This window comes from Rhineura floridana, chromosome 10 (assembly GCF_030035675.1).
Source record: "Rhineura floridana isolate rRhiFlo1 chromosome 10, rRhiFlo1.hap2, whole genome shotgun sequence".
Taxonomy (NCBI): domain Eukaryota; kingdom Metazoa; phylum Chordata; class Lepidosauria; order Squamata; family Rhineuridae; genus Rhineura; species Rhineura floridana.
Window position 1 is genome coordinate 13639747 of NC_084489.1, and position 27536 is coordinate 13667282.

General features: G+C 39.5%; 1 protein-coding gene across 12 annotated transcripts in view; it reads right to left on the reverse strand.

Moving 5' to 3' along the window:
* The window catches only part of BBS9 (Bardet-Biedl syndrome 9), a 461803-nt gene that overhangs the window by 208411 nt on the left and 225856 nt on the right, over positions 1–27536 (reverse strand). Inside the window, exon 21 of one of the 12 annotated variants that reach the window (XM_061587181.1) lies at positions 4802–5135. The exons of the other annotated variants lie outside the window; for them this stretch is intronic. Within the exon in view, the coding sequence (XP_061443165.1) occupies positions 5086–5135 (50 nt within the window). The 3' untranslated portion in view covers positions 4802–5085. Of the gene's footprint in view, positions 1–4801; positions 5136–27536 lie in introns of those variants that run through there. 12 annotated transcript variants of the gene reach the window in all.

Sequence of the window (27536 nt, forward strand, 5' to 3'; positions counted from 1 at the left end):
AGAGGTTACTTGCCCTTAAATAACCTGCAGTTCAGGAGGTATAAGCATGTACATTGTTGGATTTCGCTTGGTTAGCAATGACACCTAATCTCAAATTTGGAGGTTTGAAATTAGAATGTCATTGTCTTCCCCTCGGCCCCATGCTCATCTCAGGCCAAGCCCAGACTCCTCCAAAGTGAGGTCCTGCCTTGGCATGAGCTTGCTTTGCCTTCCTCCTCCCCGCAGTGGAGGCTCGGCCGCAAACCCTCACTGCTACCATCTTTCCTTCTTCACTGAACTAAACTGAACACAGTAGTAGCAAGACCATTCAGCTTCATAATATCAAGTCAACAGAAATAATGTGGACTAATTTCCTACTCTGCTCAGTGCAACAATGGATATTTCCATGGAGCCTTAAAAACTGAGATGTAGGGCTGCTTTGCTGACAGCCTTCCCCACTATGGTGCCCTCTTAGACAAGGTATGTTTTAAACAGGGGATCACAGTGGGGAGGTCTGATGACATATGTTTTTGGCATGGCGGGGATACAGCCGCATTTGAACTAGGCCTAACCTTAAATGACGACTAGATTCTCATTAGGCCCAAATTAGCACACACGTATCACATCTATTCTGATCTAAGTTGAGTGCAGCTCACCCACACTACATGTGATTATATACTTGGTGACTAGCTGCTGAATAGATTAATCAATTCCATTGAAAAGCATTGCATTTGAAAGAGAAGTGAGGTTACAGTATCCATAGTGTCAAATCTGTGATAGTCCATCCATCCACTTGTCAGGTGGCTTCATGTGTGAAGAAAAATACACACACATGAAGAAAAATACATGTGCACCCATCAAATGTGAATATCATGTATGCGACAGGTTCAGTACAAATCCATTTAAAAACTCAGAAGAGGTTACCAGGAAAGCATTAGGCCACAACTTCTGAGTATTTTAAAAGGGACATTCCCTAAATCTCTCTCTCTCTCTCTCTCTCTCTCTCTCTTACACACACACACACACACACAGACAGAGAGAGAGAGAGACACTTGTTTATTCTTCAGTGCCCATATAAAATTATGCAAAATCTAGCAAGTGCAGTTGCCCTAAATATAAAAGGAATGAAGCACTAATATTCTGCATTATTCTTCTAATAAACTTTAATAAAATTTAGTTAGTGAGGAATAATGGATAGTTTCTTTCACCCTTTCAATCCAGTCCTCTGGTAGCCATCCATTTGTACAATTTTCACTATGCCTTCTGTAGTCCTGTTTCTGTTAAAAAGAATGCACAGAAAATGTTGCACAAGTATTTCTTTGACATATCTAACAGACTGTTAACACACACAACACAGAGTCACACACACACATACATGTATGGGAAGGAGGGTTATTTCTATAAGGTCTTTCTTTCTAGTATCCAGAGACTGGAAAGATCCATTGGATGGTACTGCAATGAACATACAACAAAATAAGCATCTATGGCTTCCTGAAGCAAAGCAATACATAACATAAAGGTAACATTTATAAACACCTATGAAAGGGATTACTTTAATGCTGATGCTAATTCACAGTAATTAAGATAGAGAGGGCTTATGGCTCAGAGACTAGGCCATGTTGCCCTCCTTTAGAATGAAAAACCCAACCTCTCCTTTTACAGTCAAAAAAACCACAAACTCCAACAAAAAGGATTTTTAAAACTCCTCTGTTTCCACTTTTATTAACAGAAGTACCTTGGCTAATCTATGTATCCTTCCTTTTCCCTGAGCCAACTGAAGTCAAGCCTGATTTTGTTATTAGCTTTAGGATCACCCCTTTGTGGGTCTCTGTGTGTACATATCTGTATACATGTGTGTGCATTGATTTTCTTGGCAGCAAGTCCCATGAATATTTATTTATTCTTAAGACTTCTGCCCTTCTTTCTAAGACCCCATGGCAAGTTATAATAATAATTACATAAAACAACAAACAGTGAAACAGTAAAATTGTAAGCAATAGAACAAATAATTATCAATTATTCCTCAGTCTAGGCATCTCTTTATCTGAAGATGCCTGACGGAAAAGACAGGTCTTTAAGCGGCGCCTGTGACTGGACAACATTGGCACTAGCTGAATTTCTAGAAGAAGCACAATTCAACAACAAGGCTGCTATTACTGAAAAGGCCCTTCAGCGGCTTAAAGTCCGCGTCCCCCCCAGTTTCTCTCAAGGCTGGGACTACCAGTACAGCCTCCCCAGCAGATCTGAAGGCATGGGCATGTTGATATGGAGAGAAACACTCAAACAGATAACAGGGTCCAAAGACATTTATGGCTTAATGAACAGCAAACTCTGGAACTGGACTCAGTAGATAACTGGCAGCCAGTGCAGATCTTTGAAGACTGGTGTTATATGGTTTGGTCCCTAGGCATCGAACCAAACAAGACAATGTTATACGGGTTCTATCTCTTATTACAAATTCTGCACTTTTTTGCTGGCTGTTTTGTAAGAGGCTGTCCAAAAATCCTAGAAATAAAAGACTTCTGAAAATAGAGCTGACAAGGAAATTGTAAAGACTCTGTTCTTTAGAAGAAAGGAAAACCATCTCTGGGGCTGATTACTAATCTTCTTGCAAAATGTCATTTCTCTTTTTGCTTTTAGAATTCTTTTCTCAGCACTGTGAATGAAGGGCAAATTAGACAGTGGCAAACCTATGAAGTGGATGAGAGGGAGAAGGGAATGCTGAGCCCTTGCTACCTGCACATTGCATCTTCTCAGCTGTTTTTCTTCAGGTGGAACTCTAAAACTGGAAGAACCCCCTGTCCAGAGAAAAACAGCTGGTTAGAAGGATAGGTGGAGGATGAGGGAGATCCTTCATCCCACCCACCTTTAAAATGCTTTAAATAACTTTCTCACTCTGTTTTAAATGGACCCAAATTGGGTCATGTCATCATCACATCTGATTTGACCCCAAACATGGACATTTTATCATTCATCTGTAGTCATAAATAACTGATTTTATTGCATATTTGCTCATAGATAGCTGGCGAATAATAAGTGACTATGTTCCTACAAAAGTCAGTTGTTTTCTTTCTACTAATTTGGACTGGAACAGGAATGCAGGTACAAATTTAAAACTTTTAGCATGATAGTCTCCTACTCTGAACCTGAATCTGAACCTAACACTGAGTGTGTAATCAAAACTTAAGCAAGTGGCACTGCACATGATGTGTTTAGAGCAGACAAGCTTGCTTACGTGTAATGTCATGAATCCATGGCCCAGGTGGGTACTCTGGCATGCCAGTGCTGCACATGTAGCAGCTGAGGCCGTGGCTGAGATGGCCCCAGAGACCAGCCACACAGCATGCTGCAAAGTGCTTGTTTTGCTCACAATTGGGAAATTGAAATTGTCTAGCACTAAAAGTATCAGACACACTTGTCGTTTTAGCTTACAACCTTAAGGAACTTAACTGATATTCATGATGCTTTCTTTTCCTGTGCATTTTCCATTGCTATCTAAGAATTTTAGCAATCTACTGTACAGAAAGATTTCTACTCAAAGAACTGCAAAATAAAACATAATTATTCACACCCACTGATGACTAGTTAAGCAAGTTGTATTAAGAACAAGAGTTAAGGTATTTGGGAGTGGGGAGGGGAATGGCACATAAATCCAAGACTTTGGAAAAGATTCAAGTTGAAAAGTTCTCCAGATGTAAGTCTGTAAACAGTGATTCATAAAATGAATTTCCCTATTAATTGTTGGCAAGGAAGGACAGTGTCCAAAATGTGTTATTGCATTATGACCCATTATTTCCCCCTTTTTGGTGTAGCTACATTCTTGTTTGACACCACAGATCTTTTATCAGTTGTGATAAATCGAGCCAGCAAGCTGTGGTCAGCAAAACTGTTTGATAGCTTATAACATTCATAAAATTACAGCCAAGCAATTGTGAACTTTATTCACAGAAGGACACAGGACTCTTCTTTATATATATATCTGTGTTTAATATACTGACAACTTTACTGCAGGTTTCTAACACAATGTTTTTTTAACATCCCTTAAAAGGTAATGAAAGACACTAGGACAATAAAAGCTACACAGAGAGAAATTTCAATCGTTATATTGAAACAAAGGATAGAGCTTTACTGCATCTCCATGCACCTCTGATTTAACACTTAAGCACCTTCTGTCACAGAACACTGCATCTCTATCTAAATCTCCCAATCGTAGTTGAGATATGAGTTCAAATCAATTTACTCAGTGACTTTGGGCAAGTCATTGTTTCAGGATCAGGTTCCCATTTGTAAAACAGTGAAGAATCATAAGCCATTTAGAGAGGTTTAAGGGACAGAAGATATATAGAAAATATGTAGAAGACAATATACAGAAAATGGGTAGGCTGATGAAGGCCCTGGAAGAGAACCAACAGCCGTGAGATGAACACTCAATGACTGAGTGGTCATTTTGCATCTTTGTCGCCCCACCCCACTCAGGGCATTTATTTGTTGCCAAAGCTACAGCATATTGTCCAGCTGCCTGCTTACCTCACCTCCAGGGACAATAAAATCAGGTGCTACTTGGCTTTGGCTTCTACTAAGCCTATTTCCAGAAGGGCAATTTTTCCTTCTGGCCAGAGCTTGGAAAAGTTACTTTTTTGAACTACGACTCCCATCAGCCCCAGCCAGCATGGCCACTGGATTGGGCTGATGGGAGTTGTGGTTCAAAAAAGTAACTTTTCCAAGCTCTGCGTTCTGGCCAGTGTGGAACCATGAAAAAGCAGCAGCTGGAACAGCAACAATTCATTATCCAAATTGGTTTATATGCTGCTCCTTTCCCAGAACTGTCTCCTCAATATCAATTCCAGCCGGTCACTATAAGATTAATTATGTAACTTTATGTAATGAAGAATTCTTACTTGAATTTGCTTGCTGTCCTCTTCCCTTGCCATTCCTTTCGTGTCATGTCTATTCAGTTATAAGCATGGACTGCTTTTTAAACTGTCACTTAGACAATTTTAGGCATGGTATAAGTACATAAAAAACAGAAGTATGAATCATAAAATAATTAATAATGTGTATGCAATCTGGAATTCAGTGCAAACTCTTGGAGAATTCAGTGCTATATTAGAAAAGGAGTACATTGCTGGTTTTCAAAGATGAACTGTAGCGATTATCTGCAACAAATAATTACAAATCACTGTAATTATAGAATATAGGTAAAATACTAACTACTAATGGACTCAATTCACAAAAGCTTATGACAACATCAATTGTTAGTTATTAAGGTGCTTCAAGAGTCTTTGTTGCTGAATAGATTAACATGGCTGCCCCTCTGAAAGTTCTTGCTATAGTTCTGATATTATTTAAATAGACCAAAGAAATATCAATGTTCTTCTTGAACATCTTAAAAGATTGTAGAATAGGAAAAAAGTGGTAAAAAAATGTAAAAATAAAAATTAGCTGAAATGGCGAGCATTTTCCCCTATAAATATTTATCTATCATTACACATGTGTTACACTGAGTGTATGGCACATGTAGAAACAGAAAAAAGGAATATTTGAGGAATATTTGATCTAATATGAACTCACCTGCTTTCAACCTCCAGATTAATGTGAAGACTGGATTGTCATTATCCTTTAGGTTTCACATTTTTGGCAATACAATTTTCAACTAAAAAAAGTACTGAAATGTATTTAAAATGTGTATTTTAGAATAAAATAAGTTTGGAAATATGTTCACTGGGATAAAAAACTACTTAAATATATTATGATAAAATACATAATTAAATATTCAAATATTTAAATAAGAATTTTCAAATGGATTACAAAAAGTGGAGATTAATGCAGAAACAGGATGAGATTGGTTCCAAAACTGGCACAGATAGTAAACAGATTGGTCCATCTATCCTCAGAAGAGGGTCTGTGCTGCTGTCCCTCCCCTGACATTGCATACCAGGGCTAGCTCTGCCTCTTGTGAAAAAGGAACCCCTATGTTGCTCCTGTGTAGGGGCTTCATGCAATTGTGATACCTGATTGCACAGGTGACCTGACTGCATGACGCTCCTACACACAAGCAGCTGCTAACACATAGAGAATCCTTTTCAGAGTCCACACTCAATGTGCAGATGTTGGGGCAGGGCCAACACAGATATGCAATGCCAGGACAGGGCTAACAGCACGACCCTGATCCTGGTTCAACACATTCTGGTTCGACAGACAAGTAGTGCATTAATAGAGCTACTGAAATGTGAGCATGGAAAGCATTATTACACACAATGCATTACTATAACAATGCCTACTATCTAACGGAATGCTTTTCGAAGAACAGGTCAACACAAAGTTCATCACCTTATCATCTATGTTTTATTCAAGGCTATAGTTCCTATAACTGAAACTTGGTGGGATGACTCTCATGACTGGAATACAGTGATCGAAGGATATACAGTAACTTGTTAAAAACAAACAGAAGGAATAGAAAGGGAGGCAGAGTCACACCATATGTTAAGAATATGTATCTCTGCACAGAAATACAGGAGGATGAGCTTGTTAGCTCCACTGAGAGTATCTAGATTAAAATTAATGGGGCAAGGAATAAAAGGAACATGGCAGTTGGAGTCTTCTACTGGCCACCGAATCAAGGAGAAGATGAGGATGAAACTTTTGCAAAGCAAACTGCCAATGTTTCAAGGAGGCATGATGTAGTAGTAATGGGGGACTTCAATTACCCTGATATCTGTTGGGAGACAAATTCTGTCAAACATGGCCCTTATAAGAAATTCCTGACTTGTTTTAGAGATAATTTTCTCTTACAGAAAGTGGAGGAAGCAACTAGAGGATCACCTAGACTTGATTCTAACCAACTGAGATGACTTGGTGGATGAAGTGGCAGTTAAGGAAACTCTGGGGGAAACTATAAGCATGCTATACTAGAGTTCTTGATTTTAAAGGAAGCAAAAGCTGAAAGTAGCCATACGCGTACCCTGGACTTCAAGAAAGTCGATTTTAATAAACTCAGAACAATGGTAAGTAAGGTTCCGTGGCAAACGATCCTAATGAGAAGAAGAGTCCAAGATAGGTGGGAGTTTTTAAAAAACTAAATTCTAAAGGAACAATGGCAAACAATTCCATCAAGGAAAAAAGGGGGAAGACAGCAGAAGAAGCCAATGTGGCTTCACAAAAAGCTTAGAGATGACTTGAAAACAAAAAAGAACACATACAGGAAGTGGCAGGAAGGCCTACAGGCACTTAGCACGAAATTGCAAGGATGGCATCAGGAAGGCTAAAGCTGAGAATGAGCTGAAGTTAGCGAGGGATGCTAAAATAACAAAAAAAGCTTTCTTCAGGTACATCCATAGCAAAAGACTGAAAAAAGAAATGGAGGTACAGCAACTCAATGAGGATGGCAAAATGATAACAGATGATAAAGAAAAGGCAGAAGTGCTCAATTCCTACTTTGGCTCAGTCTTCTCTCAAAAGAAGGTCTATGACCCTCCTGGGAAACGTGAAGTTGAAAAGGCAGGTTGCAGTTTGAGATTGATAGACAAATGATCAAGGAATATCTAATCACCTTGAATGAGTTTAAATCTCCAGGGCCCGATGAACTGCATCCTAGAGTACTGCAGGAACTGGCTAAAGAACTCTTGGAACCATTGTCAATTATCTTTGCGGAATCATGGAGGATGGCTGGAGGAGGGCTAATGTTGTAAGTAAGTAAGTAAGTAAGTAAAATTTATTAACGATCCATTGATCCATACACCATATCATACATTAACCATAATAATTTACAATTTCAAGACTATTTGTTTAAAAGGAATTCATTCTAGTGTTAAAAGCTATTGTAAGCTCTGTACAAATGTACTTCTTATTGAAATTGCTGCTGCAAATTTTGCTACTTCAAAGGTAATTTCTTTCTTATAGTCTGATAATAAGAAGTTTATTTGTGAATGTTCTGGATTTGATTTTCGATGATCTAAAAGAGGTACTATTAAAAGCGAGCGCAGATGTTCATATATGGGACAATGAAGCAGAACATGGACATTCGTTTCGACTTCCCCTTTTCCACAAGGGCATAAGCGTTCTTCATACGGGATCTTATTATAACGTCCCTCTAATACCCTTGATGGAAGAACATTCATTCTTAGCCAGGTAAATGCTTTCCGATATTTTGGTATATTTAAGTTGTCTAAATAGGGTATGGGGGGGTATGAAACTTTGCATTGTGTCTATATTTCCTTGATTGTTCTAAATGAATTTGGTAGTCGATATCTCTTATACGCTGTTTGATATTTATCCTAGCGGTCACACTTCCCATCTGTATTATAGTCTGCTTTGAGAAGCCAAGATACTGGAGTTTGTTAAGGATAGTAGAGTTCCAAATGGATTTAAAATTATCTATTAATATATGAGGAGCTAGTCCATGAGGTTCCAGGGTTAGTTTTATCCAATAATTGATCTTCAGGAACCAGATTACTGATTCTATAGACTGTACTCCCGTTTCTAATCTTATTACACTATTCGGGACACATGAGGGTATTGCCAGAATAGATCGTATGAAAGAAGTCTGAACAGCTTCTAGCTCTGGGAATTTATCTCTTGTTGTCACTTGCATGCCATAAACAAGCTGAGGGGTTATCTTAGCTTGAAAAACTTTAATGGCAGGGATAATTGATTGTCCTCCGTTAGTGTAATAGAACTTTGACAATGCTTTGGATGTTTTCTTTGCATTTGATGTAACTGATTTTATGTGATAGTTATGACTACCTGATGACTGGAAAGTGAAACCCAGATATTTAAATGAAGTCACTTGATCAATTGTTCTTTTTTTGCTAAACAGCATTACCTTAGTTTTTTGATAGTTTATGTCCAGGTATTCTGTCTGGCAATATTGGGCTATTCCTCTTAATAATCTCTTTAGCCCTATTGGAGTCTTTGATAGTAAGGTCAGGTCATCGGCATATAAAAGGGCATTTCTTGGGGCATTAGCTAGCATTGGGGAGTGAATAGCGCACGTGTCTAATTTTTTTATTACATCGTTAATATACAAGTTAAAGAGAAGGGGTGATAGAATACATCCTTGTCTTACGCCTTTTAACGTTATGATCGGATTAGTTAAATGGCCCTGCATGTTGCATCTAACTTTCAGCTTTTTATTTTTATATAATCCTTGCATCAACGTTAGTAAACGTCTATCCACTCCTAAATGGTATAATTTCGCCCATAATCTTGATCTTAATATCGAATCAAATGCTGCTTTCAGATCGATGTATGCCACACAGAAAAATCCCCTTTTTCTATGCGCGTATTTATCGATGATATGCTGTAGCACTAATATATGATCCATAACTGATCTTTTTGGTCTGAAACCTGCTTGTTCTTGGATCAATATATCTGTTTGTTCTGCCCAAGTGATCAATTTGTTAAATAGGTGGGCCGCATATAGCTTACTAATAACATTTAAAAGGCTAATTGGTCGGTAATTTCCTGGGTCTGTCGGCGAACCTTTCTTTAAGATGGGCACTACTGTCGCCACTCCCCAATCATCTGGTACTATCATCGTTGAATCAATATATGAAAATAATGACGCTAATACAGGGGCCCACCATTCAGCATTATTTTTATATACTTCAGAGGGAACATAGTCTGGGCCAGGCGCTTTATTAAGTTTTAAATTTTTAATCAGTTCGAGTATTTCCTCCTGGGATACTGGCATCCATTTTGGAAGTTCATTAAGTTTCGTATATTCATATATCCCCTCTTCCTCTGTACTATGGTATAATTTTGTAAAGTGCTTCTCCCAGACCTTTGATGAAATATTACAATTAAATTGGGAGTGTGATTTCGGCCAATAAGATGTGATCAGTTTCCAAAAAATGTTTGTATTTTTTAATTTAGCAGCATTTTGTAAATGAAGCCATCTTTCAGACCTTTCTGTTTGTTTTTTCTGCTTAATTAGTTGTTTATATTTTTTCTTAACTATCGCGTATCTTTGCAAATCTTCAGAACGACCTGACAAGGTATATGCTTTGTAAATTGCTCGCAGTTGTTTTTTAAATTGGACACAATATTTATCAAACCAACGTTTTGCTCTGTTAGATTTACAATTCGGATTGTTTCCAGAGTGTTTAGTTAAATTCATCGTTAACATCGTCATTATTTTACTGAGTTGATTTAAAGGGTCTAATGTCTCTGAGTTGGTTATTAACTCTTGTCTAGTCTTTAATATCTCCTCCGAATTAAGTATTTTAGTGATCTGATCTGCAGTTCTAGGAATCCATCTCACTCTGTTCGAATATATTTCAATATTTTCCTCTGGGAAAGAGCTTTTAATTAAATGGATAGAGTTCTGTCTGGAATTAACTTCTAGAATAACTGGGAAGTGATCACTTTCTAAATGACTGAAAACCATAAATTTTAATACAGAGCCAAACAATTCACAAGAAATAAAACTTAGATCTATGAGTGATGTTCCCATATATGAAACATAAGTAAATTCTCCCTCTGTATCACCGGAGGAGCGACCATTCAACAGAATCAGATTCAACTTATTTGTTAATTTCATTAAAAGTAGACCCGCATAATTTATTCCAATATCTTTTGAAGTTCTCATTGGAATATTCATTATTTCGTCTGGTATTAAATGTTGTTGTAGATATTTGGAATATAATGCAGCATCGGAAGATCCTAGCCTTGCATTAAAATCTCCCATTAATAAAATCGGGAGAGTTGGGTAATGTACTGTCAACTCTTCAAGATATTTTTCTAATAAATTGAAGTGGTTGACAGTAATCTCCTTAGAGCGGCCAGGGGACAGATAAACATTAATCAAGATTATTGAAGAATTAGAAAATTCCATTATTAACGCAACTGCCAAACCTTTAAGAAATTTTAGTTGTTTTACTTTAACTGCTAACGAGGTTGAAATTAGTATAGCTATGCCTCCTTTGGAACGTCCTCCCATAGAACTAGGAGTAGCTTGAAGGTCGAATGAAGTATATCCTGCTAGATATAATCTTTCTTTTAACCAAGTTTCCTGCAATAAAATTATATCATGGGATAGCAAAAACTGTTTTAAATCTTCATTGTTCACCTTGTTTTGCCATCCTGCAATGTTCCATGATATAATTTTAAGTTTATCCAGGGGATTACGATTCCTCTGTCATGGGGATAAACACTGGGCTTCACTATTCTTTTCAATTTGGCCCCCTTCAAATGCGTTATTTATAGATAAGGTTCCAAACGGATTCATCGTTAATTGTGTAAGTGATTGTAATACAGGATTGTTAACTGAAGAGTCAACAGAAATACTCTGGTTTGACGCTGCTATTATTGAATTTTCACCTCAAATATTAGTTGATGTAACTACCTTCTCTCCTTCCACAGAGCTTAATAACATTTTCAATCTATTAACGATACAGTCGTTCCAATGCACCTTGTCTGTTACATAAATTTATAAGCATCCGTTCCTCTGGTAAAATTGGTGAAAATTTGGAGTTATCAATTGTTGCAGTCATTTCAAAATTTTCTTGCAGACCGTTTATAGTATTTTCCAATGGATCATTTCGCGTTGTTACTTTGGGAGCCATTAACTCATTCATGTTTATCGATGGTCCATCCATTTGTTTAGTAATTTTGTGTATAGAGAGTTTCGTCGGGGGAGCAATATTTTCGAATAGTCTTGATATTTGTATATTTTGTAGTTGAAAATTGATCTTTTATTATATATTAGCTTCACATCCTCCTTATCTTTAAAAGTTACTATTGCTATTGCCTTTTTGTAGTTGAAATATAAATATTGAATTGATACTATTCGATCTATGTTCATTAAACCCGGTTCACTAGTTTCTATTATGTTCCAACAGTGACGTCTCCGTTGATAGGTGGACAACATACCTCTCAGTTTCAGGTAGTTTATGAACACCAATTTATAGTCATTCAATATTAGCTTCCATCTATAATCTTCTAAGTTTAGAGGGTGGGCCTCTTCTTCTGTGAACCCCGATACTCTCGTCAGATTGCTCCAATCATCATCCACTCCACTAGCTACTCCATTCTCATTTGGAAGAGGAGAAGTAGCACTCAATATAGGTAAAGTTTGTTCTTTGTTAATTTTATTTTTACTTTTTCTATGTTTCCTTTTCCTTTTCTTCTTCTTTTTGATCTGTTGTTGTGGGGTGTCTAGGAGAGCAAATAATCTCTTAAAATTTAATGAAGAATAGTAAATATCTTTGGAGGCCTTGGTATTTCTATTTCTTTTTTTATTCCTTAACTTCCGAGTCTTCTTTTTAATATCTTTTCCTGTTAAGGATGGGTCTGTCAATATTGTTTGAGTAGCTTGTTTCAGTATTAAATTTCTTTTCCGTTTTATTTATGGTATTCATTGACTTTGTAATAACTTCTGTTAGCAAAGTTAGTAGAGGGACAGATTCCTCTACATATTTAGAAATTTGTGCTAGAGAGGCGGTAACAACTGATGCCCATGTCCCTTCCATTATCTGTCCATCTTGAGTGAATGGTAGCTCTGAGGTTTTCATTTCATTCAATGGTGTAGTTAGTATACTCTCCATGTTCTGCTGTGCAATCATATGTTCCATAATTTCCTGCTCTATGATAGTTGAGGTAGTTGGTGTCAAGTTTCTGCTGTGTTCAGGACCTTGAATTGTATTCCAGGATTGTTGAGTCATGTCCTTTAAAGGGGTTGAATCTTTTTCCAGTGATGATTCCAATGATGGCATAGAGCTACATGTACTAATGTCCTGATTCGAATCCAAAATTACATTCGACTCTCGGTCAGAATCATCTTCTGGGCAGGATAAGAAGTTTTTTAATTCTCCCTCCTTTATGAGCTTGAAAGCTATACTATCTCTCGGTATAGTATCACCTCTCGTTAAAGATGGGAGTGCTCTCTCCACAGTTCTGTTCTCCTTTAAGTCGTTGCCAATTAGTTCGTTCATAGACAGGTGAGTTGCTTTATCATGATCTGCTTGCTTGTAGAATTGCGTTATTTTCTGTTGTTTATCCTTTTTAGAATGTTTTGTCTTTCTCGATAAGTCTATACTTGTTGACGGAGTAATACCTTGTTCTTTGTAAGATTGTCTTGTTAATACCATTTTGTTTTAATTAGGTATGACTTTTGTTTTGAATCTCAGAGTCTTCGCTCTTTCTTTCCCTATTAACAATCTCAGCATCCGCAGTAAATAGCAAGTATATCAGAGGCTGGAAAGTTGGAAAGCTTTGAATTGTATATCTAGCAGTCCTGTTTTGGTAGAACTAAAAGGAGTCACTATAAATTACAACCAGCTTTTAATTGCTTCCATCTGTTTCCAGTATCTCATAAGTCAGAGTTGAAGACTAGCGTGGAAGCTAAAGCTTAAATGGAGTTTAGAATGATAAAGTCTGTAAGCTGTAAATCTTCAAAGGTAAGTATATAAATATAATTACGGAGCTTCGTTATTGTGCATCTCGTCGCCATCTTGCATCCCAGTATTTGCTAATGTCCTATCTTCAAAAAGGAGGAATCTGGGAACTACAGACCAGTCAGTCTGACATCAATTCTTAGGAAAATTCTGGAGCAGATTATAAAGTGGTTAATCTGTAAGCACCTTGAAAATAATGCAGTGATTACTAGAAGCCAACATGGATTTATCAAGAACAAATCCTTCCAGACTAATCTTATCTCATTTTTTGATCAGGTAACCTCCCTGGTAGACTGTGGGAAAGCTGTGGACATGATATATATCTCGACTTCAGCAAAGCTTTTGACAAAGTGCTCCATGATATTCTGATTAGCAAACTAACTAAATGTGGGCTGGATAGATCCAACTGTGGATCTACAGCTGGCCACAGAATCGTATTCAAAGAGTCCTTATCAATGATTCCTTCTCAAACTGGGGGAAAGTAATGAGAGGGGTACCATAGGGCTCTTCAACATTTTTATTAATGACTTGGATGTGGAGGTACAGGGAATAATAATAATAATAAAATAATAAAATTTTATTTGTGAGTCGCCTATCTGGCCGAGTTAACGGTCACTCTAGGCGACGTACAGTATCATAATAGGTACAACATATAAATCAAACAATAATTAATAATTAATCTAAAACCAATTTTCCGGTCCATAACATCCTAAAAACTAGTCTACCCCAGAAATCTTATAGGCCTGCCTGAATAGCCAGGTCTTCAGGGCCCAGCGGAAGACCATCAGGGAGGGGGCATGTCGAATGTCAAGAGGAAGGGAATTCCAGAGGGTGGGGGCCTAGTATTTGAATACTTATCAAATTTGCAGATGATACAAAATTGGGAGGGATAGCTAATACCTTGGAAGACAGAAACAAAATACAAAACGATCTTGACAGGCTGGAGCATTGGGCTGAAAACAGAACAACATTTAACAGAGATAGGTGCAAAGTTCTACTCCTAGGAAAAAGAAACCAAATGCATAATTATAAGATGGGGGATACTTGGCTCAGCAATACTCCATGTGAAAAGGATCTTGGGATTGTTGTTGATCACGAGCTAAATATGAGCCAACAGTGTGATGTGGCTGCAAAAAAGGCAAATGCTATTTTAGGCTGCATTAACAGAAGTATAGTTTCCAAACTGCATGAAGTATTAGTTCCCCTCTATTTTGCACTGGTTAGGCCTCATCTTGAGTACTGCATCCAGTTCTGGATACCACCCTTTAAGAAGTATGCAGACAAACTGGAACAGTTTCAGAGGAGGGCAACGAGGATGATCAGGGGACTAGAAATGAAGCCCAATGAGGAGAGACTGAAAGAAATGAGCATGTTTAGCCTTGAGAAGAGACGACAGAGGCGAGATATGATAGCACTGTTCAAGTACTTGAAAGGTTGCCACACAGAGGAGGGCCAGGATCTCTTCTCGACTGTCCCACAATGCAGGACATGGAATAATGGGCTCAAGTTACAGGAAGCCAGATTTCAACTGAACAATTCCTAACTGTCAGAGCAGTACGACAATGGAACCAATTACCTAGGGAGGTGGTGGGCTCTCCAACACTTGGAGGCATTCAAGAGGCAGCTGGACAGCCACCTGTTGGGTATGCTTTAATTTGAATTCCTTCACTAAGTAGGGGGTTGGACTTGATGGCCTTATATGCCCCTTTCAACTCTATGATTCTATGATTTTACTTGTTCCAGAAATTACATTTTCCTGCACATACTCACATATAGAGGAAGGTGGAACCACAAGTAGTGTAGCTAATGAAGTAAATATACAGATATCTGAGTTATGTCAAGGTATATCTCCCCTCCAACATGCCTGTCAAGAACATCTCTCTCCCAACAAACCTTTACAAATTCAATCCATTTTATAGCACCGTCTTAAAAAATAATACTAGGCCCCTGTAAAGTTAACATGATTGTCTTAAAACGATTTGCACAGGGGGAGGTATTTTTACTCCAGGCATAGCTTTCTTTAATTTCTCCTAAAATGAGGGTGAGGATTTCTTTGCTATATTTCTTTATGAACTTTGAAATTCTCAAACAAGTGAAAAGATTCCACAAGGATAGAAAACACTACTCTAACAGTATAGGAATAAGTATTGTTTAAGTACGACTGTTTACATTAGAAACACAACATCTGCAGCCCTTAGAAAAATGTATTTCCTTGATCTGAGATACATTTCATTTATTTTTAACATGTATTTTTTAAAAACTGTACCTTGAGAAAGGTTTCAAAAAGAGATCTTTGATGCACTTGCACTAATGAACAGAAATGTACGGCAAATTTGTTCTTTTAAAGCAATATCCAGGATGGCTTTAGCCATGACGGGCAAGAGCTAATGTCATGCCAGTGGAAGTGATGGAATTCCCATTTTCCCACTCTGCACCACCCAATCTGCTCCAAGGGTTCCCAAAGCCTTTGGAGTAGATTGTGGGGGTGCATGGGGGGCTGCAGGGAGAAGGGGTCAGTCCTGTTTGTGCAAGCAGAGATCTGTTGTGCAAGTGGAACACCACAACTGGATACCCAGTATTTCAGTGGTCTTATTGATATTACTATCTCTGATACTAAAACTAATTTTCACTTTAACATCTATGTCCAATCATGATCTAAGGAAGGTGCTCTTATGGCTAGTCCCTAAACCTACTCAGACAATTACCCTGAATCAGAATAGCTTTCCTGGAGGGTTTCACAACCTCTGAATTTGCCGGAAATAGATTTTGAAAAGGAAATATCTGAGGAGGAAAAGGAAGTTGGGTTGACTTTGAATCATAGACTGACAGTATTGGGAAGAACAGCCTGAATCAATATTTCAAGCATGTGATACTGTCTATTCTTTGGAGAAGGCAAAAGCAAAACCTGAATTTACTCCAACGTATCACAGGTCACAGTGGTCAGGATTCCCCCTTTAATTTACTTGCAAAATGCACTTGAGAAACAGAGCTCCGGCAGTCATCACGTTTTGGGGGAGACTAAAAAAAGAACTCAGCTGAACTTTCAAATAATTTGTATTCTCCTCAAGAACTTACCCAAGTGTAGTATCCAATTTCAACTGGCTTCCTAGAAGCCTGCTCACTAATGTTGGAGAACAATATACTTCTCCTTTGTCACCCGTAAAAGGTAAACCTCACCTAGCACTCCTGCGGGTTCTCACCCTGGATTAGTTATGCTTAAAAACTGTTCTTCCTCCAAACTTCTCCATAGACTTTGTGGTTCTGAATTACCTGTTTCTTTTCATGGGGCAACACCAAAGTGCTATTTTTGACTGCATTTCTAGATTTTGTAAAGATTGCATTTATTCTTGCTATGTATTTTCAGTCTTTGAGCTTTTTCTCTTCCCTGCGAGTTATGCACATGAAGAAATATGCACACTGAAAACTGCATGAAAATTTTGTATGAGAAAAGTTTGTGACTACTTGGGTGGGCTTTTTGATTCACATGGAATGAAATTACCTCCCCATCCAAGCTCATTTTTTATTATTGGTGCAGATGTGTGCTTACATGTACCATTGATTTTTTTATTTTATTTTATTTATTTATTTAATTAATTACACTTTTAAACCGCCCTATAGCAACAAGGTCTCAGAGCGGTGTACAACATATTAAAACCACATTTAAAATCCGAGTAAGTGTGGTTAACACTATACAAAGTTAAAATACAATAACAATAAAAATTTACAGATTGCAGTTAAAAAAAGTTTTTGGTGCTGTTTCAATACATTTGATTATTTGTGTACATGGATTACTTAGAAAGAAAAAAGTCAAGGCAAATGAATGGAAGGAAATTAAACATGTGCCAATTCTGAAATTAATTAAAAATTAATTGGCGGACAGAGAGGAACATGTGGCAGAGCCAACTCACAGAAGAACAAAGAAATGGAACCGCAGAAATCGGGAATGCTTTGATTTGGACTCCTGCATTGCACAGGGGGGTGGACTTGATGGTCTTATAGGCCCCTTCCAACTCTAGTATTCTATGATTCTATGAAATCTATTCATTCCTAGCACAGGTTAACAGCAGCCTTTTTGTGGTGTCTTAAGCAGGAACACCAGCTGCTCCCTTCAGTGTAGAAGGCAGATATGGCAACTATTACACATGCTTGATTAGATCATCACAACATACTCTACGTGGGATTGCCTTGGAAAAGTTTTTGGAAACCTTAGTTGGCATGGAATGTGACAGCAATAGTGTTGACATGAGCCAATTTCCTGAATTACATAGCATTAACTTACCTTCTTCATACTTATTGGCAGTTTGTTTCCAAGTCCAATTTAAGGTCCTTATTTTGATCTGTAAAGCCCTAAATCAGGGGCGAGGAACCTCCAGGTATTACTTGTCTACAACTCCCATCATCCACAACATATGGAGGGCCACAGTTTACTCATCCTTCCCCTAAACTGTTTGGGATTTTTAAAGGACTGCCACCTTTCTATATAAACCTACATGCACACCAGGAAGCAAACCATGGCCCTCCTCTGTGTCCCGCTACTCAGTGGCGTCACTAGGGTTGGTGTCACCCGGTGCACCCCGCACCTGCCGTGACGCCCCTGCTTCCTGGCCCTTTTCCTGCTGTGAGTATAACACGGGGTAGGGGAGCCACCTTCTGCTTTGGGAAGCCCCCCCATTTCTTACCGGACAGGACACTTCCCCGGCACAGGGCAGCGTTAAAGGAACGGTTCCTGGGTGCCCATGTAAGGCTGCCTTGTGCTTGGGGACCCGAGGAAATGCCCCCCCCAAGTGGCTTGCATGCAGAAGCCTCCAAGCCCTGGGATTTGGGCTGCAGCAACAGCAGCTCAAAGTTGAAGAAAACGGCGTGGAAAAGAGTGCAGCCTTGCGGATGCGTTTGCTCAAGATACTCGCCCAGCAACATTCTTACTAGCCCGACCCCTCCCCCACAGGTCAATACCTGTGAATGCAAGCCTGTCTGTTTCGATGCATGGCATGGGAAGGGCTGCTTGTGATGCTGGGGCAGAATTCTTACCAAATGAATGAACAGACAGAGAACCAGGGAGCTGCCCTGCCCGCGCTAACACATGGAAGGCGGCAGCAGTGGCAGCGTGCAGGGGAAGAGAGGAAGCTCTTCCCCCGCGCCTTCCACGGCTGTGCGGGTTTCCTCTCTTCCCCCGTGTGCCGCAGCCACGGCCGCCACCTTCCACATGTTAGCGCGGGCAGGGCAGCTCTCCATCTGCCTGCCCTGCTTCCTGGTGGTGCCTGGGGGGTGCGGGCGGCTCTGGGTGTCACCCCCGTCTTGTGGTGTCACCCGGTGCGGCCCGCACCTGCCACACCACACTAGTGACACCCCTACTGCCGCTACTAGCTGAGGTGTGTGTGTGTGTGCGTGAGGGGTATTTTAAGTGTTGGTGCCCACACTATCAAAGTCTTTGCCCAAGGAAGATCAGCATACTGTTTCCCTGTTTGCTTTCCAATATCTTGTCAAGATATTTCTGTTTATCACATTGCTGATCAAAGTAATAAATGAAGTTCTGGGGTTTCCCTAAAGTATCTTTTGTCACTTACTGCTGTTATATTTTATCCTGCTCTGCTTATTTATTTTTTCCTTACTTTCTTTTTGGGGCTGTTGTGTCATTAATATATATTTAATAATATATATTATTAATGATATATTTATACATACATATACATACATATATATATATATATGAACGTAATTGTGATTAACCAAACAGAGGTTTTTATTGTATTAACAAAATGTTTCAGCTTCCGCCTTCATCAGCTGCTAACATACAAATGCTGTTACCAAGGTGGCAGTTATAGAGCTTTGAGGATGGAATGCTCAGAGGGGCTTCATTGGCAGAAGCTAAGTAGTGGTGGTACTGTCCTCCAGGTTCAGGCCATGTGGTGCCAATGTGTCCAGGGAGTAAATCCAAAAGTTCTCCCTTTTGGTCAATGCTGCTGGATCTGCTGGCATCTGTATCGCTGTAATGGAAAAGTCCAACAGGCTGTGACCCTCAATGTTAAAATGCTTTGCAACTGGTTGCTCCACTTTTTTTGTCAAAATTGCCGACTTGTGGTTCCTGAAGCGCGTGTGTAGGTCAGTTGTGGTCTTTCCTATGTATTGGATATGACATCCTGGTCTTTTGCACTCGATGATGTAAACTATATTGCAGGACTTGCAGGTGATATTCTGTTCGATGTAATATGTCCTGCCTGTCCTAGTGCTTGTAAAAGTGGCTGTCTATGGTTATCTGCCTTGAAATTCTTACAAAAGCGCAGAACTGAAATATTGTCACCAAAACAACTAGACTGCTATCCTATAAAGCACCTAGCACAGTGTAGTTAATAGTAAATAATTACATTATGAATAGATTAGTAATTGATTAAATAGCTGTAAATCTGTTTTTTGCCAAGCTCTTTGATTTCTGCAATTATTGGTAAAGGGAGTCCTTAACAGAAAGGCTATATTTTATTTGGTAGTTTTCTCTGCAGTATTAATGAATTTAATATCGTTATTGCTAGAATACAGGGAAAAAATGAACATGGCAGGTTGGTGACTCAGATACAGGTACTTCTACATGCAAATCCTTTGAAATTGCTAAACAATGCAAGATGCTGCAGCACTTAAACAAAATCTTCAAGTCCTGTTGGCCTTATTTCCAATATGAAGTTGCACATGTGGTATGCAAATCATAGAAATGGCATTGGGAAATAAACCCCTGAATAACAACAGATTTAACAGCTGCTTTGTTTAGAGACACAATATCAGTACAAGAAACATTTAGTAGTACCTCAGTAGAAAATGGCTGAGTGTGGAACAACTTTATTTTTGCTTTTCAAAGACTACCAACAAAAAGGGCTCCTCATTCTGAAAAAAATATATGTAATAATAATGCTGCATGATTTTATTATTCCCTAAAAGATTATAAGACACTGAACTGTTATACCCAGAACTCTGATTAGAGCAGAAGAATAGTTTACCTAGCTATACAAGATTTTGGAAAGGTTTCATGAACAATTTAGTATCATTAGCAAACTTGGTCACCTCACTGCTCATCCCTAACGCTTGACAATGTATAAACAAGTCAAAAAGCACAGATCCCAATACCGACCCTTAGGGGACTCAACTTTCTACATCCCTCTGTTGGGAGATTGGTCCATTTATTCTTACTCTGTTTCCTGTTACATAACCAATACCTGATTTACAAGAAGCCCTCTCCTCTTATTCCATGACTGCTGAGCTTACTCAGGAATCTTTGGCCAGGTACATTACATTATTGAAAGCTTTTTGAAAGTACACTATGTCCACTGGATCACCTTTACCTATATACTTGTTGCAGAGATTGGAAAAGTTACTTTTTTGAACTACAACTCCCATCAGCCCCAGCCAGCATGACCACTGGATTGGGCTGATGGGAGTTGTAGTTCAAAAAAAGTAACTTTTCCAAGCTCTGACTTGCTGACACTCTCAAAGAACTCTAATTGGTTAGTGAGACAGGACTTACTCTTGCAGAAGACATGCTGGTTCTGCTTCAGCAAGACCCATTGCTCCAAATGCTTGGTTATTTTTATCTTTAACAATACCTTTCACCAATTTTCCTTGGACAGCCATTAAAGCTAACCAGTCTGTAATTTCCACAACCCCTCATGGATCCCTTTTTTAAAAATGGTATTATACTGGCCAGTTTCCAGTCCTCAGGTATGGAGGCTGATCTCCTGCAACTGCTCTGCGATCACCTTGTGATGTATTTGTGACTGGGTGGTGATTGTTATATTTAAAAGGGGGGGTCTAGGATGGGCTTCTTCAGGAGTGGATGCACTACCTACTGCCTATTTAGGGCAGCAGGCACTGCTCCATTGCATTAGGACACATTCACTACACTGTGGACCCACACATTCAGCTGCCCTCTGACTGGCTTTCACTAAGCAGGATGGACAGGGTTCAAGAGATCAAAAAGCTAGTCCACATCAGTCTGTATAAATAGAAATCAATTCCATAAAGTATGGGAAGGTGCTGAATTTTACACTTAGCTTGAATTTGCAAGAACGGTAGCATTCAAGATGTTATGGAGCTGTGTGACTTTATCCTTGAAGTGCCGTGCAAACTACTCAAAGCATCCTGCCAACTGCTGGTATGACTAGCCTCTGGACCATCCAGAACAACTCTGCTGGATGACTCATCAAGGATGCAATGCAGGCAGCAAAGTAGTTCTTCGTTGCCTTCACCACCACATGAGATGCAGAGTTGTGGAACCTAACAAGTGTTCAGTCAGCTTCAGAGCAAGTTTTCTGCCACCAGTTGTCTCACAGCCTGGTTCATTATCTGCAACTCCTCGGTAAACTAAGGTGCAGTGGCGACCCTGCAATATCAGAGAGGAGCCTTGGGAGCAATCATGTTGATAGCCCTTCTCATCTCGTCATCCCTCAGCAAGACCAGGGCCTTGACAGGATCAACCTGCTCTATCCCCCAGAACATTCAGGAATTTATCAGTTCTCACTAGTTCACTGCGGGAGCTATCCAAACCAGAAAAACAGTAGTGAATTACCTATCCAATAATCAAACTGTTTAATGTTTTTAACAGAATCTATATATTTTAATGATTTGAATTAATTATTGATTCTGATAATATTTTATTATGTGTTGCTGTATAAGAATGGCTTTTTGGCTGTATTATTAAAATTCATTCATTCATTCATTCATTCAGTTCTCACTAGTTTCTGGGGGTGGACCACCTGACTGAGTACCTTATCCCTGCAGGGTGGCTCAGCTTTCAAAAGTCCAGACTTCACCAGGAAGTGGTTTGAACATGCCCAAGGGCTTAAGACACACACACACACACCCATATCCAGACCATTTCTCACCCCGCTAGGAGCAAAGACTTAAGTCAAGGGTATGCCCTGCTCTCTGCATGCCTTGTTTGTAGCTGCCTTGTACAATTGTAGTATAATTGTGTAGCTTCCTTGGAATACAAATATTTTAAATAAATGAACAATTTCTTTTATTTATTTTTATATTAGTTATTTATTCAACAAATGTATAAACTGCTTTTCAAGAAAAACCTTATCAAAAAGCATCTTACCAGGGCCGATGCAAGAGGGCCAGAGGGCACCGTGGATCAGGCCCTGGCTGAGGGCCTCTGTAGCCCAGAAGCCCTGAAGGGCCCCTCCTTAGGGTCAGAGGGCACTGCTCCTGTTCCACAATCTATGGCAGGGTTGGCTTCAAACCCTGCCACAGACCGCAGAGAAGGAGCTCCCAGGCACCCCACCAATATAATTAGTACCGGCTTCAATCAGTCCTCATACATGCCCCACCTACCTCTCTTGTTCCTGTGAATGACGTGCGCACTGTGCGTGCATGTCTACCATCTACCAAGATGGTGGCAGACGCTTCTCTAAGGAAAGTGGCTCCCCACCATCTTGGTTTATGGCAGGCATGTGCATGCAGTGTGCACATCATTCACAGGGACAGGAGAGGTAGGTGGGATGTGCAGGCGGGCTTATTAGCCCCACTCCACCTGTATGGGTGAGCTGGACTACAGCACCATGGGTCCAGGGCAGGCTGGTGCCCAAGGGCCCAGACATGCCTGGTGCTAGCCCTGTGTCTTACAAGCTACACATCAAAACCTAATCAATAAAATAACATATAACCATTTTAAAATCTACTTCATAATACTGCTAAAAAGCAAGCATAAAAATAACCATTATTTAGTGTAAGCTATAAATATAAAACACAGACCAGAGCAGCATTTTTACAACTCAGTTTACCATTAGCAACTGAATACTTCAGCAAAAGTATGGGTCTTTAAGGCCCATTTTTAACTGTCGAAGGATGGGGCCTTCCTGATGTCAGGTGGAATCAAATTGTTCTCTCATAATAGATATTTCCAACAAAGGGTTTTGTTGCAAAATGCTCTTTAGTAGAAAAAAATATTTTTTTAAAAATAACTTGCTTTTAAAAAATATTGGTGGTGGTGAAACCCTGAAAGATATGATATTCAATAACAGAATTTTATCATTAATTGGGGTCACATTTTATTATTTCAGTTGTAAATTCAAACAAACAACATAGCTTGGAAGATACCAACATAAGAACATAAGAAGAGCCTGCTGGATCAGGCCAGTGGCCCATCTAGTCCAGCATCCTGTTCTCATAGTGGCCAACCAGGTGCCTGGGGGAAGCCCAGCCTTTTGTTAAGAAGTAGTTTTTAGCATTTTTTAAAAAAAGAACCTATCTTGTCAGAAATCAAGCTATTCTTTTCAGACCCAGGACTGCAACTCCTAATGACCTCAGTTTATCAGAGGGCAGAATTTGATTGACAAACAATGTTTGAACTTTGCTACTAAATACAAGGCCCAGCTGTCCCTTTCAATATGCCATCCTCTTTGCCAGTAAGCAAATTTTTATAGAAGATCTTTAACTATAGTCTTTTTGTATTCAAAGCAGATGAAGTGACATCTTTTAACAGTTCACTGTTTTATTGAAATCAATAGACTGACCTGAAAGGCTGAATGAGGCAGTGGCTCCAGCTTCAATTTCTACCAGTGAACAAGAGAAACACACTGTTTTTCTTCAGCTTGTAACAGAATAGACTATTATCCCGCAGTACAGTTCATAATGAGGTGTTTGAGAGGATAAAGTTGTTGGTCACTGCACTGGAAGACCCTAAAAGGCCAAGAATGTTCCAAGGAAAGTTTGGAAAATAGTAGTTTCCCAATAATTACCAATTTAAAATATATTTCACTGAAACACAGCTATACAGATAGAATACAAAGATTTCTGCAGAGATCTTTGCCTTTCTTTAATGTACAATACGGCATTTCAGAGTCTGGAGCAGTCTATACTTTAAGCAAAGGAAATAACACTATATTATATGTGACGACAGAAAACCAACAACAGTACAGACAGAAAGTACAAAGTAAATGCCAACTGATCTGTAAGGCCTTTTAAAACATTATTTTCCAAGTGTTGAGGATTCATTCAGATTCTCTCTAACAAATACTTCCCGGGGGGGGGGGGACTTTATTTTCTCAGGATTACATGTCAATTTGCTTTTATTTTTAATACTGAGTCTACAAAATCAAAGAGGTTTGCAACTTCCAATATATTACACCACCCTACTCTCACTCCAAAAATATTTAGAGTTAGAGCAGTTGGCGTACCATGCTTAACCACAACTGGCCTTTTAAACTCCTAAAATGACAACCAGCATAAAATTAGCACAAGAATGTTGAGAGTTGACATTGTTGCACAAGTGCTTGAGCAAACATTAGCGCAAGAGTAGCATACAAAGCTTAACTGTCACAGAATATAATAATAGTGGTTGCTCTAGGGCAGCCTTTCCCAACCAGTGTGCCTCCAGATGTTGTTGGACCACAGCTCCCATCAGCCTCAGTGAGCATTGCCAATGGTCAGGAAAGATGGGAATAGCGGTCCAACAACATCTGGTGGCCCACTAGTTGGGAAAGGCTGCTCTAGGGGCTGTACATCATATTTTGCAAGACCAAGACACCCATTGGATATGGTTGCTGTGCTACACTAAGAATGGGGTTCCTGCTAGGGGATTGGCTGTTACATGAGCAGACTGCTACAACTGGCTATAACCCCTAGATTTAAAAAAGTAACTTATGATGGAGTGGAGGAGTGGCTCCCATTGGGAAAATGGAAAATGGAAACTCCACAATGTCACACACTGCACAATTAGTGACAACAAAACAAAACAAAGTCCATCAAACATATCTGACAGCCCCTCCCCCATGGTTTGATAAACTGCTGTTTGCCCAGAACTACAAAAACCCAGCAGGACACAATATATGGCTGCTGGGCTGTGTCTGACTTAGTGGGCCAAATTACCATACATACATATATGACTAGTATTAGGATTCAACATATTTTGGGAAATCACCAGGTGCTAGCAGCATTATGGAGCCTGTAAAACTACTCCCTGGAATAGATGTTATCAGACCCCAGATAACACAAAAAAGTCAACTGGGATGGATCCCCGTGATGGAGGCAGAGAAGTGGGTCTTCTTCGCCACTCTCAACTGCCACACAGTAGGTATGGCTATGTTGTTTCACTCACGCTCGTTTGGCTTCACAGCACATCTTTCACTACTTGTGCTCTAGCCATCGTCTGGCCTTTAGTTCACTAGTGTAGCAAGATGCAGAACAGGCTCCATAATTCTGGAGAGAGAGCTCAGGAGCAACCATGTCAAGAGCCCAACACATCTCACTGTTCCACAGAGTTTCAAGGGCTTCAACAGGGTCTCTCGCTTTATTTATTGGAAACTCCAAGAGCATTCAGGAATCCATCGCCTTTCATTAGTCTCCAGGAGTGGACCATCTTAATCTGTCCACCATGCCTTCAGGGGAGGATCTGAGCTCTAAGTCGAAATTCACCAGGAAGTGGTCTGACTATGACAATGGAGTGACATCCACACGTCCATCTCCAGACCACCCCTTCCTCCATCTAGAGCAAAAAAAACAAACTGGGGGTATGCCCTGCCCTATAGGTTGGATCAGTGACAATTTGTGACAACCCAATAGTCAACATTAAAGCCATGAAGTTCCAAGCAGAAACACTAGAGAGCCTCAGCACAGATATTGAAATCACCCAGACCTATTGTTTGGGACTCCTCCAACATCGCACCCAAATCTCAGTAATACAAACCAGACTGACACCCTCATCCATGATCAAATCATGGATGTGTATGGGGTTAAACAGCAAATGAGCAACCAGGAACCCATCCATGGGAAGGGTGGGAGCAAGGAATAAGATGTAGATAGGCTTCCTCTCCCCCTCTAGGACGCACACCTAAATGTGGTGAGGGGGTTTGAGAGTGTTGAAGAAGCTGAGAGCAATGCCGTCAGGAGTCTAGATCAAGAGGCTAGACTCCTAGCAGCGGCACCCAAGGCGGAATGGTCAAAGCTGAGACACCAGACTAAGATGCATCCAAACTCAGAGGAAGGCAATGGAAAACCACATTTGAATACCTCTTAGCATGAAAACCCTATGAACAGACTATCCAAAATGCAACACAAGATAGTGCTGGAAGATGAGACCCCCCAGGTCAGAAGGCACTCACTGAGCTACTGGGAAAAGAACAACAGACAAGTATGAGTAGTGCTGTGACTAATGACACAGATGGATCAAAGCCGAAAAGAAGCCCAGAGGCTGATAAGCACAGATATGAAAGGAGAGTCTGGAGTTGTACGACACACACAACAGGAACATGCAATGTGAGAAGCATGAACCAGGGAAAGTTAGAAATTGTCAAGCAAGAAATGGAACGTATCAACATTACAATACTTGGCGTGAGTGAAATAAAATGGACAGGAATGGGACATTTTCAATCAGGCAACCACAAAATATTTTATGCAGGAAATGAGAAATTAAGAAGAAATTGGTTTGCTTTAATAGTGAAAAGTGATGTAGCAAAAGCAATTAGGAGCTATAATGCAAGGTCTGAGCGAGTTATATCAATGAGATTTAATGGGAAACCTATTAAACATAATCCATGCTCCAATGGAAAATGCAGAAGAGGATTTGAAAAGATTTTACGCAGAGTACAGGAAGAAATTGATCACACACCAAAACAAGATGTTCTGATAATCATGGCGGACTAGAATGTACAAGTAGGGAACAGAGAACTAGGAATTGCGGGAAAATGGGGCTTAGGAGATAGAAATGAAGCAGGAGAAAGACTTATTGAATTCTGTGAAGCCAATAATTTGTTTCTTGCAAACACATTTCTTGAGCAACTGAAAAGACAACGGTATATGTGGACATCACCAAATGATCGATATAGGAACTAAATTGATTATATAATTGGTAGCAGAAGATGCAGAAGTTCCATACTTTCTGCAAAAACAAGACCAGGAGCAGACTGCAGTACAGATCATGAACTGGTAATATCGAAAATCAGAGTAAAGCTAAAGAAGAACAGCGAAGTAATCATAATACCAAAATACAATTTAAATAACATCCCAGAAGAATATAAAGATCAAATAAGGAACAGATTTGAGGCTTTAAACTTAGCTGACAGAGAACCAGAAGAACTATGGAGTGAAGTCAGAGACATTATCAGGGAAGAATGCAAAAAGACAATACCTCTAGTTAAAAAGAAAGACCTCAATGGATGACTGAAGAAACTCTTAAAATGG